At 35.6% G+C, this 19,892-nt stretch overlaps 1 protein-coding gene across 1 annotated transcript in view; it reads left to right on the top strand.

Moving 5' to 3' along the window:
• The window catches only part of LOC107711345 (SH2 domain-containing adapter protein F-like), a 40,820-nt gene that overhangs the window by 16,306 nt on the left and 4,622 nt on the right, over positions 1-19,892 (top strand). The window contains exons 3-5 of the mRNA XM_016516330.1: positions 3,331-3,474; positions 12,292-12,466; positions 12,549-12,668. Coding sequence (XP_016371816.1) covers positions 3,331-3,474; positions 12,292-12,466; positions 12,549-12,668 — 439 coding nt within the window. The remainder of the gene's footprint in view (positions 1-3,330; positions 3,475-12,291; positions 12,467-12,548; positions 12,669-19,892) is intronic.

Genomic DNA, 19,892 nt, shown 5'->3' with positions numbered 1-19,892 from the left:
TGCCGCATTACCGACAGGACCGAGCGCTTTCAAAGAACTCCTCCGAATGCCTGAACATGCAAACAGCTTTTTGGCTTAACACAAGAAGCGTTACAGCCTCTCAACTGAGTTCACCTTCAGTGCGGAAGAGCCCATATACACAGTGCATCTTATCTGGGTGGCAGCGAATGCGTGCGACCGGTGCGAAGAGAGAGGCGAAGCTCCGCTCTCCCAAAACAATTACACACTAATCTGCGGCACCCAATGAGAATTAGCTGTTTAATCAGGCTGCTGGCAGGCCTTCGCTTCACCCGCCGCGGAGGAAACTATTATATGAGCTGTCAAAGAGGCTGACCTCGCTAGATCGGCTCTGTTCAGCCAAACGCCGGCGGATAATAGCGACTCTGTCAACCGCCATCATATCATGAGTGCTAGTCGAGATTCCTGCTTAATGCTTTATCTAGAAGTTGCTCACGTAGAGCCCTCAGGAGTCAAAAACAAGGGCGAGTTCATAACCGAGTGCGTTTATCGGCTCGTGAAACGAGACAGCACAGTCAACAAACCGCCAGCTCTACTCTGGATGCGCAGACAGCTCAGGTGGTTCGCCTGTCAAGCGCTGAAAGCAAGCCAAATGAATCACAAGTGTGTTTGCTTTGTATTTCAGAGATCCATCCGTCCTCCGGAGGAGCTTTTGTTTGTGTGTACTGTTTGTTTTGGATCGAGCTGTTTCTGTCAGCGCACTGACAGCGAGACGATGCACAGAGAGCAGAATGAAGGGATTTGTTGCTTGTTTCATTAATAAATAGATGCGGCTCGGGGCTTAAGTGACAGCGATGTCTCATTTCTAACTCCTAGTGTACACCGACTCGCTCTGTGCTGTTTGCACAGCAAAGTTAGTTCATGGACAGAACCGGTCACTGCGAAGAGTCAAGATGCAAGAAGCTGCACTAATACACAGTGACTAATGTTGCGAAGGAATTACTGAACACAAATACACTCATGCACGCATCTGCTGAAGTTAAATTACAGTCAAATACAGACATGTGCTAACAAAAGAATTACCAAACTGTAACTCCTTCGAAATACCTTGGCCATTAGCAGTATAGTTTTGCAATACTTTTCTTTAAAGTACCTTGAACTTCCATGTTAATAACATGGCACTAACACAGTAATAACATGATAATAGTGTCGTTTCCTGTAATTTCTGTCCTTTAGTGTGGTTTTTGTGTGCTTTATGGGGATGCACGATATGTTGGTAAAATATATTTTTAATTTACCAGTATCAGTCAGTATAGGATAATTAATTTCTAATTTTTTATTAATAATCACAAAGGTGTTCGCGCATAGACACCACAGCCACATTTCTGTCTACTGAAGTTAAAATATAGTCAAATATAGACACATGTCAAGCTATGCTGAAGAAGAATCGAACGGTAGCTTGGTTTTTAGTACATTGAATGCAATACTTTTCTTTAAAGTACCTTGAACTTCCATGTTAATAACATGGTACTAACACAGTAATAACATGGTACTAACACAGTAATAATAACATGATAATAGTATCGTTTCCTGTAATTTCTGTCCTTTAGTGTTGTTTTTGTGTGCTTTATGGGGATGCACGATATGTTGGTAAAATATATTTTTAATTTACCAGTATCAGTCAATATAGGATAATTAATTTCTAATTTTGTATTAATAATCACAAAGGTGTTTGCGCATAGACACCACAGCCACATTTCTATCTACTGAAGTTAAAATAGTCAAATATAGACACGTGTCAAGCTATGCTGAAGAAGAATCGAACTGTAGCTTGGTTTTTAGTACCTTGAACTAACATGGTAATAACATAGTGATAACATGGTAATAACATGGTAATAGCATAGTCATAACATGGTAATGACATGATATAGTTCCATTTCCTGTAATCTCTGTCCTTCAGTGTTATTTTTATAGAAATGCACAATATTTTGTTAAAATATATGGTAACACTTTACTTAAAACGTTATATATAATGCATTATAAAATAATTTTTAATGCATTAATTATGCATTGTAATGCATTGTATAATCTCATGAATAATTGTAACCGCAGTTATAATACATTATAACACTTATCTATTCATTGTTACACCTTTAGAAAGCATAATGCATTAAAACACACGGCAAGCAGACCTTCAAATATTATAATGCATGTTCACTTTGGGTACAATTATTTATGAAAAGATATAATACATTATGAATAGCTTTATTATGCATTATACATAAAGGCTTTAAGTGTTACCAAATATATATTTAATTTATCAGTATCAGTCAATCTGGGATATTTAATTGTTTGTGCTCATTTTCTCTTTTTTTTCAACATTTTGATCACCTTTGTCCTCATCACTCACTTAAATGAATCTTTAAAAACACTTAAATATTTATCTTTAAATCTTTAGCAAACCTCAGAATGAATATGCATTTTTTCATATAGTATATTATCATATTGAGATGCCTAAATTCGCTTGCGGCATTAAAAATGACTGATTTATGTTTTTAGTGTTTTTAATTGATTTAGTCAAAATGTTATATAATTTTATTTCCAGCCATTTTTTTGTTATCATATCACATTTATTTCTATAGCGCTTTATACAATACAGTTTGTTTCAAAGCAGCTTTACAGTGATAAGCAGTAAGATAACAGAATTGATGATGCAAACTTTATTGTTTTTGAGACAATATTCATATTCTGCTTCAGAGCAGCTCTAAAAAAGCAGCAGTGTCTCAACAAGTCAGTTTAATGCTTTTCAGCTCAGTTCATGTTGTGGTTATTGACCATAACATTAAAAATAATTGTTGGTATCAGCCAGACTTTTAATATTGTGCATCCTTGTTTTTTTAGCAATCAGGTTTTTGGTTTGGGAATGGAGAATCAAGTAAAGCTGAGCTGCTTCAGTCCAGTAAGTGTTCATCTGGAGATATTACTGCAGTTATTCTGACGCTTACTTGATCAAAACCAGTCAAGATCTGACACGAGAAGCTCCAGTTGAAGCTGGACGATTGTACAGTTACACTGAAAGAGCTTTGACTGGATAAAACACTCAGGAGATTGTGTGTGAAACAGCAGAGTTTGATCATTAGTGATGCAGTGGTTTTCTAGGGTGAATCCTGAGGTCTGTAGGTGTTTGTGTTCGACAGGCAGAATCCTGAATGCTCTCCATCGCTGTTTGTTTCCTGGTTCCTTCCTGTTTCCTGTTTCCTGTTTCCAGTCTGTGACTGTCTGACCTGATCCTGCCTTCACTGACGCTCCTCTCTCCGTCTCTCCTGCCCTCCCTCTGTCTCTCTGTCTCTCTGTCTCTGGTTCTGTCTGCAGTAGAGATTAAAGTCATTAAGGATCTGCCGTGGCCTCCTCCGGTCGGGCAGCTCAACACCGGTCCTCCTCTGATGGAGGCGGTGGAGGCTCCGTCTTCTCCGGGACTCAGCGCCACAGCCTCAGCCTGCGACCAGCTCCAGCACGGTGGGTTCGGCCTCGCTCCACACGTCCCTCCAGACCCCAGACCAGTTCAGTTCAGTTCAGTTCAGTTCTCACACGCAGATCTCAGAGCCTGCAGGAGAAATAACTAATCACAACATTTCTCTAATATTCTCACATGTGTCTCCTGTAGAGGTTCAGTTGAGCCTTCTGGGCTATTTTGAAATGCAGTTTCATATCTCACAATGTGAGATTATTTCTCATAACTGCTGCTTGATTTCTTGTAAATTTGACTTTATGTCTTAGAATGCCACTTTCAATTTTACAGTGTGACTTTATATCTCACAGCTGTGCCTTTCTGTTTTCGTTTCAAACTCTCACAATCTCTTTTTTTTTTTTTATTAATTATTTAATTTTTATTCTGATTATAATTATTACTATTTAAATAATATTTGTTGTGTCTTTTCTTCAGAAAGTTTTCATGGTTATATAAAACTCAGATTTTTTAATATTTATATTTATTTAATATTTTATTGTTGTTGTTTTTTTTTTTTTTATATTTATTTTAATATTTAATTGGCTAGAAAGTACTCAGTCCAGTACTCAGCAACAATTGGAAAAGCCTTGGAAATATATAAGACATTCATATATATATATATATATATATATATATAAACTTTTTTATTTTTTGCTTTATTCTGAACCAGAAAATTAACTATTTATTTAACTATTATTATTAACTATTTATTTAACCATTTAAGTGTATTAATATGTTCATTCAGTTTAGTACATTAAGTATTAAGTATATTAATCCTGTATAAGTATATTAAAATAGTTTTCTTAGTATTTTTTATTTTATTTTATTATTATTATTAATTATGTTATTTTTTATTGTTACTCTAGATTGCGGTGAATAATCTGAACGGGCATCTGTGTGTTAGTCTTCCTCTGTTGAGGTTGTATTGTGCTGTTCAGCTGAAGAGCTTTCGCACTCATGAAGCACATATGCTCAGATAAAGTTAATGGGCTGCTGTGAGATTTAAGCCTCTTTCTAGCGCTACCGTCCAAATTTAGCATTTGCTTCCAGTGAAGCAGAAAATGAGTGAGGCTTGAGTCCAGCGTTCCTGAAAACACCTCGCTGGCTTTTATGGAGCTCGGCGTCTGCGGATCCAGCTCCGACACTCAGAAACAGCTCAGACGTTCAGTGTTTCCCTTCACAGTTTACCCTCTCCGTGTAACACAGTCACCAGGCTCCCGATTGCGTTTCAGTCCTTTGACAGGGAAATGTGGAAAAGCGATTGTCCCGTAGAGATTACAGATGTTCAGATCCTCAGGAATATGGTTTTACACGATCAGATGACGGGAATTCACGTTTCCATTTCAGACGTGTTGCATCGGGGTGCCGCCATAAAACCAAAAAATGCTTGAAAGTGGTGTTGCGTGTCGCCTGTGAGCGCGCTGGTGTCGGTGAAGTGAAGGCGTGTGGATTTGAGCAGTCGGGCGGCTGTAAACTAACCTGGATTGATCCTTTCCTCCAGAGATTAGCCGTAAAACGATCCCGTCGCTCCACTTCCTCGCAGGAATAAACAGGTTAAAGGGTCGTTTCACAGAGATATGCGAGTGATGCTGTCTGCCCTCGCTCAAATTCAGATCCCCAGACTATTAAAAACACTAAAACTATTCAAAAGAAAACAGTTTAGTTCATTTAAATAAAGCTGGAATTAAATCAGATGTATTAAATGTGAATTTAAACTGAACTAAAACTACAACTGAATTAGAAATTACAATAACCTGAACAGTAAAAACACTAAAACTAAAAACATTTGTGTTAGTTTAAATAAAGCTGAAAGCAAATAACATGTAGACTGTAAGATGTTTCCACCTATTTCAACATAAAAGCGTACGGTTGCTGTCTTAAATATAATCAACTTGGTTGTACAAGTCATTTAAACTAAGCTCACGTTAAAGAAACAAGTTGAATTTCATGTAACTTATTTTGATGAGTTTAAGTAATGTAAAAACATTAGTTGCCATGACTTAGTGATCTTATCGTTTTTACAGTGTAAATATTAGATGAAAAACTTTAAACTAAAGCTAAAATCATGGAAATAAGCGTAAGTAGAAGCACTAAAACTACTAACTGAAAATAAATAAAAACTGAGCTAAAACTACATTTGAAATGCAAATTAAATTAAACCTATATTAAAAACTTTAAATTAACATTTTTGTTCATTTAATTAAAACTGAAATAAAGTCAAATGTAAATATTAAATTAAATACTTAAATAAAAAACTTCAACTGAAATAAAACTACAATTGAAATAAAAATTACATTAAACCTAAATATTAATATTTAAAAACATAAACTATTTTTTTTATAAAAACAAAAACTGACATTAAATATATAAATATTGGATGAATCTTGAAGATCTTGAAACTGAAATAAGTTTAAGAAGGAGCACTAAAACTACTAACTGGAAATAAATAAAAACTAAAACTGACATAAAAAAGCCTAAATATTAATATTTAAACAGAACGAAAATGAAAAAAATTTTTTTTTAATTAATTAAAACTGAAAATTTAAAAATGAAAGCTAATTCAAAATATTAATTAAATACTATACTAGTATATAAAAACTAATAAACGAACACTGGTGAGGTTGGTTTAAAACCTGGTTTGCTTGGTTATGCATTTGTACTCAAGATATTATTTTAGTCATAGTTTTTGTCTTTTGACAAAATATCCTTTAACTTTTAGTTATGTCGTGTCTCTAAATGATTTGAGAATTAGGTCTAAAAGCAGCAGTTAACCTCACTAATCAACCAGCTGGTTATTGCACTACTAGTCGACCATCTCGTCATTTGTTCCTATATAGCGCCTGAAAACCTGTCGCATCAATCTGATGAGATTTTAATTTTTGCAGCTACTTGATGGGCCAGAAATTAAATTTGCATATAAATATCGTCGAACTCTTTTGTTTGCACCGAGAAAAGCCGGCGCTTCTTTTGTTTTGGCGTCTGAATTAATTGTCGCTGCTTTCCGGTCCTTTCTTCTGGGCTCGTATCTGCCTCGTGTCTCTGTAGAATGTGAAATAATAGAATTAAAAGCGATGTAGATTTCATTATGCGAGCGTGACTGTGGGGTTTAGCCCGCGAGGCCTGCTTTTCTCTGCCTTTGTGAAACACGTCGACTGTATTCCCGGGGTTTAATGGAGGAAAGAAACAAAAGACGAATGTTTTTCATGCACCAAATCCAGCTGATTATTACTGGTCTCAGCCAATCAGGACTGACGTGGTTTTACCCGCCTCTCTCGAGTCTGTGTGTGTTTGAGTCCGAGCGGAGATCTTAATTGCAGGCTGCACCCCGCCTCTCCCCGCTGACGGATCTTCCATTAGTCAATTAGTAAATGAGAATTAATTAGCAGCTTTAATTAGTCGACGTGTTCAGAAGTAACCCTCGTTGAGTGTTTCAGAATGGAAGTGTATTGTCTTGTTTACTTCAGGTTTCTTGTGTAATGCGCTGTGGAGATTGCTTAGAGGTGACAAACTTGTAATGCATGTTATAAATATCTTGGTCTTTTCAGCTTATAAATGTCTTTCCCTGATGTTCTTCCTGTACCTCTATAAAGCTGAGATGAGATGAGTCTGCCTGCCTCTGTAATAACACACATACAGTGCATTTATGGCTGTGTTATTGGTCATAATCAGCGTCCAACTGCTGCATGAATTAATGTTATCATAAACTGCACAACTGACCATAACTTTTGAAAATAATTGAAAGAATATTCTCAAAATTTTAGGGCTCCTGCAATGCAGAAAAGAGGGAGAGAATCATGGAATCAGTCATAAAAATGGAATTTAATGCGTAATGTGGAATGTCACAGAATTTGGCAAAATGTGGGTGAATAAATCAATAAATCAGTGAATCAGTGAATCAGTATGGCTGCACACTTCATCACATCACACTATGGACTACTGTTTGTGAATATTTGAGAAAACTATAGTCAAACTCAAAGCCCTTCACAACAACCTGCCAAAATAAAAGATTGGTTTAACTTGAAGAAATTATGACACAGATATAATATTATTGTAGAATATAATGTACTTCTAAAAGTAAATAAATACGTAAATAATAAATAAAATAGTATTATAATCTAAAAATAGTACATATATATATATAGAATTACCAGCTCTCATTGAAAATGGCTTTCAGATGCTTTGTCTCACTGTAAATGTGTGTGTGAACGGCTGCTTTAAACCACAGCAGAGGCCGTCACTGTACAGAAACACAGCGCTTAGTTCAGTTTGACAAGCGGCTTTGTATGTTTTCAGTGCATTGCGTCGTAAGTGATTCTGAAGGAGAGCGAAAGGGCACAGAGAAACTGCTCTGAGAGATGAACGTTTAGGAAAGGAGAAACGGCTCCGGCAGTCAGTGCAGGTGAAGCGCTTCAGTGTTCGGTCTATTAGACATGAAAAGGTCAGAGGAGAGTCTGTGTGCTCGTTGATGTCAGATTCATGACTCAATGCTGATTGGACGTGCCGTCGTCACGGTTACAGTCGTGTTCTGCTGGCTTGGAGGCAGACGCTGAGGTCATGCGAGGGTCACGGCCAGGTCACGTTATGACCACAAATCTGTAGGTTCACGCCATCCTCCGCTTCACCTGTGTGTGTGTGTGTGTGTGTGTGTGTGTGAAGCGTTTCTCTTTCATCTTTCTCTAACACACTCTTCTCGGCTCCTGAAGAACGTCAGATTGTCATTTGACGGTTATGATCGGCTCGAGAGGCACCAAGCACCTTTGCATGGCAGGTTTCCATGGTAACAGATCGTTTCTCCACCGATTTACAGTGTATGCCAACAGTAAACAAAAATTATGGCATTCCATCTCATGCAATATGCAAACACTCACTCACACACACTTTCACACACACACACACACACACACACACACACACAGACACACTCACACACACACAGATTCACGCACACACACACACACACACACACACTCAAAGAACAGCACACTACAAAGACAGAGAGACTGAGAGAGCAGACTGTGTTGGGGAAATGTTGATGAGGACATTAGAGGAAGTGTGTGTGTGTGTGTGTGTGTGTGTTCTCTCATGACTCTGTATCTCTCAGTCTCACTGTAAGAGTGTAATTAGAGTGAAAGGACAGTCTGATCTCTGACTCACAGGCTCTTTACAGCATCAACGATCAATTAAACAGAGTCTCTCGTATCAGAGCTTATTACAGTAAAACACTCAGCATATGTAGCAGTTCACAGCCTCACAGTGTGCTGAGCAAAGATTTATGGGTAAACAAAACTATTAATGTCATCGATTTCTTTCTCTTTCTTTCTTTCTTTCTTTCTTTCTTTCAAATCAACATCAAGATTTTAGATGTTAAAATGATATGCAAGTATAAGTCTATATTAATATGCTGGACGTGAGAGCCACTAGAGGCCAGTATGACTATCAACACGGTGTGATCACAACACCACAGCCTGACTGAAGCAGCAGCTCCTCACTAAATACTCCAGCTTTAGAAAAACTACCTTTCATGCATTTTACAAGTGCTCAGATAATGCGTACAAACAGGACTGTGTGAAGTCATAGTTCATCACAATTATTATCAACATGTTAGCAGTTTGGGGTCAGTAAAATGTTTACTCTTTTTAAAAGAAATTAATACTTTTTTTCATCAAGGATGCATTAAATTGATCAAAAGTGACAGTAAAGACATTTATAATGTTACAGAAGATTTCTATTTCAAATAAATGCTGTTCTTTTGAACTTTCTGTTCATCTGTGAATCCTGAAAAATACAATGTATCACAGTTTCCACAAAAATATTGTGCAGCACAACTGTGTTCAACATTGATAATAATCAGAAATGTTTCTTGAGCAGCAAATCAGCATATTAGAATGATTTCTGAAGATCATGTGACACTGAAGACTGGAGTAATGATGCTGAAAATACAGCTGCGCATCATAGAAATAAATTACAGCTTAATATATATTCACATAGAAAACAGCTGTTTTAAATTATAAAAATATTTCACTATTTTACTGTATTTTTGATCAAATAAATGCAGCCCTGGTGAGCAGGCGAGACTTCTGTCAAAAACATCTTACCAACCACAAAACTTTTGAACGGTAGTCTAAATATAATTTGTCACTTGGTTTGATATTTTATCATATCCTGTGAAGGCACAGCTGCCCAACCACCTTTTGAGGCCACTGTATACCACGGCAATGAATCTTCACCATATTCATATGATGACATTTACATGACAGGAAAAATAACACAGTACTATCATTTGTCCAGTAAAATCATGGCTGTATCACAGTACATGATCACAAAGCAGTAACATGGTACTGTTGTAATGTCAGCTAAGCTTATGTAAGCACATTCACTCAATCAAATGACATCAGGTTATGCTGCATACATATGTATAATCAGGATGCAACGAAGGCATGACAATGAGCATTAAAAACATTCAAACTAATAAAACAGTATGTGATTGAATATTAGCAGGGAAAATTAGCATTATGATCATGCAATAATGCTGAAGCAGCTCTGATGTGTGTGTGTGTGTCCGTGTGTGTTTGTTTGTATGCTTCTGTGAGTGTATGTGAGAATCTGTGTACATAAGTATGTGGTGTAAATCTGACACTCATCTGTTACTGACGCTCGAGGCATCCATCACATCCATCAGAAACATGAGCTCTCTCACTACAACTACATCCTGTGACCTCTGTGACCCCCGTGACCTCTGTGACCTCTGTATCTCATGTGGGACTGATAGTCTGGGCCCGACTTACTTTCTTCTTTTGTAAATCAAAACCTGTTTATAGACACAGATCAAATAAACTCTTCTGTGGAATGGTTTTTAAGGCATCAGTGATTGATTATGCTGATCTCGTCAATCTGCTGATGTAAGGTTTCCATATTCCAAAATGCCATCTTTCTCTTTCTTTCTTTCTTTCTTTCTTTCTTTTCAGCGGCTATATAATATTTAGTATTTCATAATATATTACCATTTATTCATTTTATTAATTGTTATTATTAATTTATTAATACATTTTTATTAACTGATTTATGTTAACATGTTATTAATTTTAATATTACAATTTAATTAATATTAATTTGATTTAATTGATTGTTTTATTATTTATTAATTGTATTATATTATATATTGATTATTATATAATATAGTTACAATAATTCACTACTCAATTTCACAGTAAAGTTAACATAAGTAAGGGATAATGTACAGTCAGCTGGTTATTCTCACAAAATAGACTCTTGATCAGGACCCCAATATTTTTGAATATTTGAATTTTAAATTTTTGAAAAATGTAATAAATTGTCAAAGTAATTTAAATGATAGTTTTCATTTATTTATAATATATTTTTATTTTTAATATTTTTATATAGTTATCTCTCTCTCTCTGTCTCTCTGTCTCTCTCTCTCTCTCTCTCTATATATATATATATAGTAATTTTTATATTTATATTTCACTACTCAGTATATAAATCTCATGTAGATTATCTATGGATAAGTCAGACGTGGTTATTGACTGACATGTCAAAATGCCCAAATGTTGCATAAAAAAAAATTGAATGAATAATTAAATGACTTTGCGGTCCAGCTGAAGCTGCAGTGTTTGTACGGTGATGTGAAACAGCAGCGGTTTATTGTATATTGTGTTTTCTGTGTATTGGGTTTGTGTGCATTTTCGATCACCGGTGAGCAGCTCCCTGTCTGAGCCCTGATCGTTCCTCATCCAGTTGTTTTATGAAGCGTCTCGCTCGTCCACAGCTCCTCTCGTTACATGCAGGATGAGCTTCAATCCCTCCGGCGCTCACATAGACTTCATTGGATTGAGTTACGGCCTGCAGGGAGTTTCTGCTCAATAAAACACAAAGCTCAATGTATGGACTCCTAGTCTTACAAGGTCATGCTGGGAATTTTCTTCAAAAACTATTTCTGGAGAGCAGTGACATGCTCGAGGAATTACAGGTCACTTGTGGATTTCATTTGAACATGTTCCTTTTTTATTATCATTTTTTATTAACACAAGGACGACCTCCAACCGGATTATTACAATTACAGAAATGGTTAGAAATGCAAAATTAAATAAAAATAATATTTAAAAAAATGCAAAAATGCAAAAAAGGGTTGCATTTAAGGTGTCATGTTACAGTATAATTATACAGTTATTGCAACTCCATCTCAGTGATTTATTTATTTTTTTTTCTGTCATGTTGGTGTTTGATCTTTCACTTGGATGTTAAAAGTTGCACTGAGTAAATACAGCTGGATAAAACAAAAACTGTCTTCATTTCAGGCTGCAAAGCAACAAAATGTGATTGTTTTAAAGGAGGCTGATTCTTTTCTACACCCACTGTAATCATTGCAATTACAGAAATAGTTACAAAAACAAAAGCATTTTTATTTGTAATTTTTTTGGGGGTTAAACTTTATTTTTAAAGTGAATTTGTTAAAGTATATTTATACAATTAATACAATATACAATAAAAAATATTTTGATTAAATATAATTTAATATAATGATTTAAAATATTTAGAATAACATAATTATTAAAAAAAATGTTTAAGAAAAATATAAAAAAATTATTAGAATAACTTCATTTATTTTTATAATATTTTGTAATAACTTGACAATATTCAGCTTTAAAAAATGGCTACTAAATAATGGACATTAAATATTGTTTCAAGCTCAAATAATTTTATTATATGAGAAAAGAGACGGAAATCAGTTTTCGGGTTGAAAGCTATGTGTGAGACATGTCATCAGTAGTGTACTTCTAACATGTGCTGTGCTTCTCCTGTTACAGTGCAGTTTGACGGCGTGGAGAAGTCCCACATGTCTCCCACTAAGGACCTGAAGTGTCGTCCTCTGCAGCGGCACTCAAGCAGCTGTCTGGTCAGCACTAAGATGAGCTCTGTGGAGCCCAGCGGGCCGAGCGTGGGCGAGCGCATCGACCCGTCCATGCCTCTGGAGAGCCAGTTGTGAGTCAAACATACGGCAGACGCTTCATAACGGCTCTGGCGCTCTTCTTCACTCGCGTCTCTCGTTCTGTTTGCTTCACAGCTGGTATCACGGAGCCATCAGCCGAACGGACGCCGAGTCTCTGCTGCGCTTGTGTAAAGAGGCCAGTTACCTGGTGAGAAACAGTGAGACCAGTAAGAACGACTTCTCGCTCTCGCTCAAGTAAGAAGCTCACCGTCTCACACACACACACACACAGATTATTCTACAGTCACTAACAGTGAGCTCTTATACACACACACACACACATTCAGTTAGTTTACGCAATTATACATATGTTTCAAAGTAATATTTCACCAAAAAAAAGAGAAAACCTCATGTCGTTCCAAAACGGTACAATTGACTTTTGTGTATTTACATACATGTGTATTTGTTTACATGGGTAAATATCAGTGTTATTTTAGGATCACTGCGAAGTCTATATAGTCTAGAGTATGTAGTCTGTATAGTTTTTATTCATTTTTATTTCAGTTTTAGTTTTAGGTAGTATATCAAGTTAAACTAATTGAAAATGAGAAATGTTTCGTTGTGCACTAGCTGAAATAAATAATTTAAAAAAAGTTTTCATTGCTACATCATTCTAGCAGCACGTTTAAAGGTGTTAGCAATGAGTTAAATCTAGTTATAAACATGCTAAAACATGTTAGCAATTTGCTAAAACAGAGACTTGTTAAAACATGCCACACACACACAGATTATTCTACAGTCACTAACAGTGAGCTCTTATACACACACACACACACATTCAGTTAGTTTACGCAATTATACATATGTTTCAAAGTAATATTTCACCAAAAAAAAGAGAAAACCTCATGTCGTTCCAAAACGGTACAATTGACTTTTGTGTATTTACATACATGTGTATTTGTTTACATGGGTAAATATCAGTGTTATTTTAGGATCACTGCGAAGTCTATATAGTCTAGAGTATGTAGTCTGTATAGTTTTTATTCATTTTTATTTCAGTTTTAGTTTTAGGTAGTATATCAAGTTAAACTAATTGAAAATGAGAAATGTTTCGTTGTGCACTAGCTGAAATAAATAATAAAAAAAAAGTTTTCATTGCTACATCATTCTAGCAGCACGTTTAAAGGTGTTAGCAATTAGTTAAATCTAGTTATAAACATGCTAAAACATGTTAGCAATTTGCTAAAACATTAGAGACTTGTTAAAACATGCTGACAATGTTTTGCAACATGATAACTCTTCTTAGCAATGTGCTAAAACATACTAGGAAAAGTGTTAAATACTAGAAACATGTTAGCAACATGTGAAAACATGCTAGCAACATGTTAGCAAAGTGCTAAAACATGCTAGCATCTTGTTAAAACGTGCTAGCAATGTGTTAAATCATGTTAGCAATGTTAAATCATGCTGGAAATGTGTTAGCAACATGATAACTCTTCTTAGCAATGTGCTAAGAACATACTAGAAGCATGCTAGCAAAGTGTTAAATACTAGAAACATGTTAGCAACATGTGAAAACTTGTTAGCATCTGGTTAAAACATGCTAGCAATGTGTTAAATCATTCTGGAAATATGTGATCAACAGGGGCGTTGCTAGGGTTTAGAGAAATAAGGGACTTAGCTCTGTTTTTTAACAAATCTCTTTTTTAAGTCACTTGTCGCCACCTGCTGGCGTTATGTTGTAATTGATACGATCTTTATTTGGAGCGTCAAGTCACCATGAAAAGGTGATTTAATCTATTTGATCGCTACGGTAGACAACAGTTTTTTAATCTGAACTATAAACTTTTGTCCCAGTACTTCTGTGATTTGAATGTTTGCAACACAGAAATTACGATACAAAAGACTGTTAGTGATGCTGTAAGTACACGTAAGGTAAGCGGTAAACTACCACAGCCAGCAGCGCAGACTGCTTTTCCTCACAGACAGATGGATTTAGTACTTGGAGAACAAATTAACATTTGTAAAACATATTTTATTTGTGAAGTGAATGGTCTATCTTCAAAAAGATCAGGGGCTTTTGGCAAAACATCAGTTTAGCAATGTGTTAAAACATGCTAAAAACATGCTAACAATGTGTTAAAATGTTACTAAAATTCAAGCTTAAGTTTGTCATCAAACAAATCTCTTACTGTTTTTTAAACATGTCTATGTAGTTTTTATTAATTTTAATTTCAGTTTTAGTTAGTACATAAAGTTAAACTAAATGAAAATGAGAAATGTTTTTTGCTAGTTAGCTGAAAAAGAAGTCAACACGTTTTTATATTTTCTTTTAGTTAACTTTTATTTTATGATTATCTTTTATTCCCTGCATCACTTCCTGCCAGTGAAAGCAGCATGAAGGTCAATAATAATAATAAAGCCGCTCTTCCCAGAGTCAGGTCTCATGTGTCTTTGTCAGGTTTGTGAGGTCAGTCGCTCCTGCTGACGTGTGATTTCTCTCACGTGACTTCTGACCTCTTCACACGTGTGCTGTCTCTGTCAGTCCTTCACGCTAACCTTTTCCCCGCCGCAGCTGGAGTTAATGTGGGCTGATGCTCATGTCTCTCTGTGGCGTCTGAAGCTCCTCTGACTGCACTGCTCCGGCTGAGATTTCACAAAGCCAATGTGAGCGTGACGTGACTCCCTCACCTTTAGAGCGGTCGCCTCTCATCAGCTCAGTCGGGACTCACGGAGAGTTCAGGACACACTGATGTGAAGGTCTAGTGCAGTGAGTGCAGGAGAGACGTCCGCTGAGGGATCAGCAGGTTTGTGTGTTTTAGAGCAGATCCTGTGATTTGTGACGTTCAGGAACTCAGTCTACTCAAGCTCATTGTGTATTTATGCACACGCGTGTGTGTGATTTGAGCTGTAAATTGCCTTAATGTAATGTAATTTAAATTGCCTCCATTTCTGCTCATAAATGTGAATTTCAATTTACTGAATTTCAATTAAAAGAAATTTAACACCAATATTTCTTTCAACCTTGTCAAAGATAAACAAAAACAAAGAAGGAATAAAATGAATTAATGAATTAAATTAATACATTAAATAAATGAATATATTAATAATTTAAATTATGCATTACATAAATTAGTAAATAAATCTAAATAAAATTGCATTGAATAAATAAATCCAATATATGAATAAACAAATAAATTAGATAAATAAAATTAATGCATTGAATAAAAAGCAATGAATGAATAAATGAAATTAATACAGTGAAAAAAATATATATATATATATACACACAGCAGTTCTTTCTGGTTCTGGAATCTGATTGGCTGAGAGCCTTTTCCAGCAGTGCGATATTCTAGTGATAACAGCACTCCAACCCTTTCACCGTTTGTATCACTCCGCTTCCTGTATTTCTCACAGCGGACGCCCAAATCCACTATAATTTTATAAATACAACTACTTTTGTGTCACGGAATGTAGTTTTAAGAGTATTTTAGGCAAGAATGTACTTGTTTAGACTTCAAATATGCAGTTTGTTAATAAAGATAATGTCTATTTGAAAATGAGCTCCAGGGCGTCAGCGGCCGTTCAGCGCTCATGAACCCACCGAGAGCAGCCTCACCTCGGCCAGATCTTCTGGAAATCAGTGCTGGCTCTGATGTCTCTGTAGTGGTTAAACGTGAGATATAATTCGTTTTGGGTAAAACTCACGGGCAGTCTTTGGTCTCATTAATCTATTTTTTGTTCCAGAGCAAATAGTTTTGGCTGAGGGCAAAGTCTCATAACATTATATTTTATATAACTTTAATGCTGTTTATCAGAGCGCTGCCTTTGTGGTTTTGACTGAATTGCCTAGCAACCTTTATGATGGCTGTTGTTGTTGTTTATTAAATATGATTATTCAATAAATAATATTTTATATAAACAGTAGTATTTAATAATAGTACTTAATATTGGGAAACAGTGTGTGTGTTCGTGATGGTGATTTTAATTTCATTATTCCGCCATTAGATGGCAACTGTTTTTCTGAGTGAGTCCGCAGTAAAGACTTTTATATTGAAAGAGACTGAAACAGGGTTGTAAATCAGAAAGTTATTTTTACTTTTAGCAACAGCTTGTAAGACGCAGTTAACAAACACACTGAGCAGCGCTGTCGTCAGAAATCACCCTTAACAGATGAAAGATAGTATGACAAAGATATCGCTTTCCTCAGCGGACATTCAAACTAATGCTTTATACAGCCATATCACACTGCTACTCTTGTGATATTGCTCATATATAGAATTTAGGAAATTAGTTCATTGTAAATGGTGCACAACCCTGGTTTTTATTAATGCACTTAGGCTTTTTTTTATTTGATCTTTTATTTGTTTATTTATTTATTTTCCCCATGCATAAATGTATTATCTGAGCTGTAATGTTATCTATATGATAATTTTAGTAGTGGGGCCTAAACGTAACCACAAAGTCTAAACTGAGGGCTATAGTTAAAATCATTTTCTGTGGTGATCAGCAGCTGTCAGTAGAGTTTACTTTGTATTGATCCTGGAGCATGTCTTTAATACCCAGTAAATCTTATTTTGGACTGAATCATTTATTCAGTGCCATGAGAACAAGTCTAAACACAGAAGCAGTGAGAGTCGAGGAGACCGTGTTTCTCTCCACGAGTGTTGTGCTAAAGCAGAGCTGACAACATGTAGAAAGCTTTGAGACTTTCCACACAGTCCGTCCACAGAGACTCTTACATGCAAATGACTCGTGTCTGAGTCTGCTGAAATATTAATGACACTATGAAACGCTCCTGTCTGTGCGCAGCATCACTGATGAGCACATGAGCCACCTGACCATAAAACCTCTCTTTCATTTTTGGTTCATCTATGAATCCTTAACATGTTATTAAGCTAATGAGATGATGCTCTAATTAACAAAAGCACACAAATAGTGCATTTTAATTAAACTGAACTGCCTTTATTGGTGCTTTTTGTATTGAATGTAGCGTAGCCATTAGTCCGGTTTTGAAATACTCGGTCTGCTGGCACAGGCTTGAGCCCAACGCTCATTTATCCTCCTTTTTAGGTAAATATATTATTCTTAAGACAATAGTATATAACAAATAAATAAAAATGTTAATATTATGTTTAAGTTAAGATTAAGTGACATACATTTTATACACGATATTGTCAATATGGCCTGTTTTGCTCTATTTTGTCAATCGTTGCGTCTCCGTTCAACACAGTGATGTTTCATTCCTGAATCATTGTTTTTGAACAAATTGAGAAAGAAAGAATACAGTGAGTAAATACACGAATAAATGAATGAATGCATTAAATAATGAATAAATGTAATTAATATTTTGAATAAATAAATACAGTGACTAAATAAATACAAAATAAATAAATGAAATTAATACTTTGAATACAGTGAATATTGAATGAATAAACAAACAAATAAATAATATGAATAAATGAAATTCATATATTGAATAAATAAAATAAATGAATAAGAAAACAAATAAATAAATGAACTGAATAAATACGTGAGTGAATCAATGATTCAATAAGCCTAAATTCAAAACTGCAAACTAGTACACTACTCTTACTATTTTTAACATATCTTTTTATGGCATAAATAGTAAGAGTAATATTGTAGTATCCGGTTCTGAAATCAGCAAGTGACTTTGCTTCATTCCTGAGTGAATCAGCCGATTGAATGAATCGAATTGAATGAGTGATTCACTTAAGACAGTGACTTGTCGCCACCTACTGGCAGTTTTAGTTTCATATTTAAAGCATCATTTCATAGTTCTATATTCAGCATATTTTATATTTAACACAGTACTCTCCTAACATTATTTATTTAATTGTAACTGCAATGTAAATGCATTCATTACATCTCTGAGCTGCATAAATACATAAAATGCATAAAAAGCCACTTCAGGTGCAGCTTCTGTGCAACTTCTGCAATGCAAAGATGGATTTTGGTGACATTGATTTCATTTGATTGGTATCAGCCCTATAGTGTCTTATTATTCTAATTGTATTAATTTGCATGAAAGATGACACATCTTCTTTACTAAGGTTAGAAAATTTGTCCCTGGAAATCATTTTAAAGGCGAAAACATCAACCTTTTTTGTCACTGGTTTAGGATTATTTTTCATATCTAAGTCTGCATGATGCTCTATAAATGGCATCTGTAGGTGATTTGTGGTTCAGTGCGGAGCGTAAGTGATATGGATGAGTCCAGTCTCTTAAAGATCTTAAAAAGCAAAGAGGCTTTAGCAGTAACCTGCTTTATGGATGGAGAAGGAGAGAAAATGGCTGAAGGGAGTGAAATAAATCTCCTCTGAATGGAGGGAGAGTAAAAGTTTATGAATTAGCAGCATGTTAATGTGCATTCGCAGCAGGTCCGCGAGTGCTGTAAGCGAACGGAGAACGGCTCTCTGCTCAAACACACTCTTTGGGCCTGTAATTTAAACACACATGATCTAACCCAGCTCTCATATCTTACTGCTCATCTCATGTACAATAAAAGTCAGCTTCCACAGAGTTACCTTTCTAAAACATCAATCTACTCAGGTTTAATTAACATCTGAGGCTTTGCTCTGCATGTTAATGAAGACTGTATTTTAAAGAAATGTTCTGGTTGAAATGCAAGTAATGTTAGAAATAGAAATATATATGAATGTTTGCAAGTTCTTAACTTGTACTGAACCCAGAACAGTCATTTAAAGAAAGGGACAAAATAAAAAGTATAATCGTATGGTTCCAAGCGACACGTGACTCATGCAGTTAATGAGCCGAATGCTGTGAATGTAGTGATATATATATTCACATATACATGTACACTGTGAATCATATCAGTGAACATTCGAGACATTGTCATGAACCGCAGTGAAGCTTTCAGATCCATAAAGTGAAATGAATCCTTGGATTAAAAGGGCAAATAATGATCAGGGCTTAAAGTTCTTCGGCACCGTGCCGGATCTCTGGCGTGCAGCGTTTGGCTGTGAAAAAAAATAATCCTACATTTAAAAAAAACTTGTTGATATCACTTTCGAGTCCATGAGTTCGGCTACCAATGGTATGAGAGGAGCACAGCTTTCACTCTCAACCAAGTTAACATTACTAGCCAATCAGAATGTTTTGCTCTTATAAACACGAGATGCGCATAATAGTATCCAACTGCAGAGTCGCATCCCTGATGAATGGAGAAGCGCGACACATTGAAAAAGCTGCGAGGCGCAATGCTCAAAGATGTCCATCTAGCGCATATTTACATAGAATAACTAATTAAAAAGCAGCAGAGCTTTGTAAACAGCTCAGAGTAATCATGTCATCTCCATAAGAACGATATGATTGCCAGAACAAATTTCGGGATTTTTGAAAAGGTCCTGTTCACACATGATCTCTTAATGATAATTTACCAGTAGGCATGGGCCGATTACCGGTTTCAAGGTATACCGCGATTTGAAAATGTAATAA

Source organism: Sinocyclocheilus rhinocerous, unplaced genomic scaffold (genome assembly GCF_001515625.1).
Source record: "Sinocyclocheilus rhinocerous isolate Xijiao unplaced genomic scaffold, SAMN03320098_v1.1 scaffold1499, whole genome shotgun sequence".
Classification (NCBI taxonomy): Eukaryota; Metazoa; Chordata; class Actinopteri; order Cypriniformes; family Cyprinidae; genus Sinocyclocheilus; species Sinocyclocheilus rhinocerous.
The sequence above is the reverse complement of the archived record's forward strand: the minus strand, read 5'-3'. Positions and strand labels throughout refer to the sequence as shown.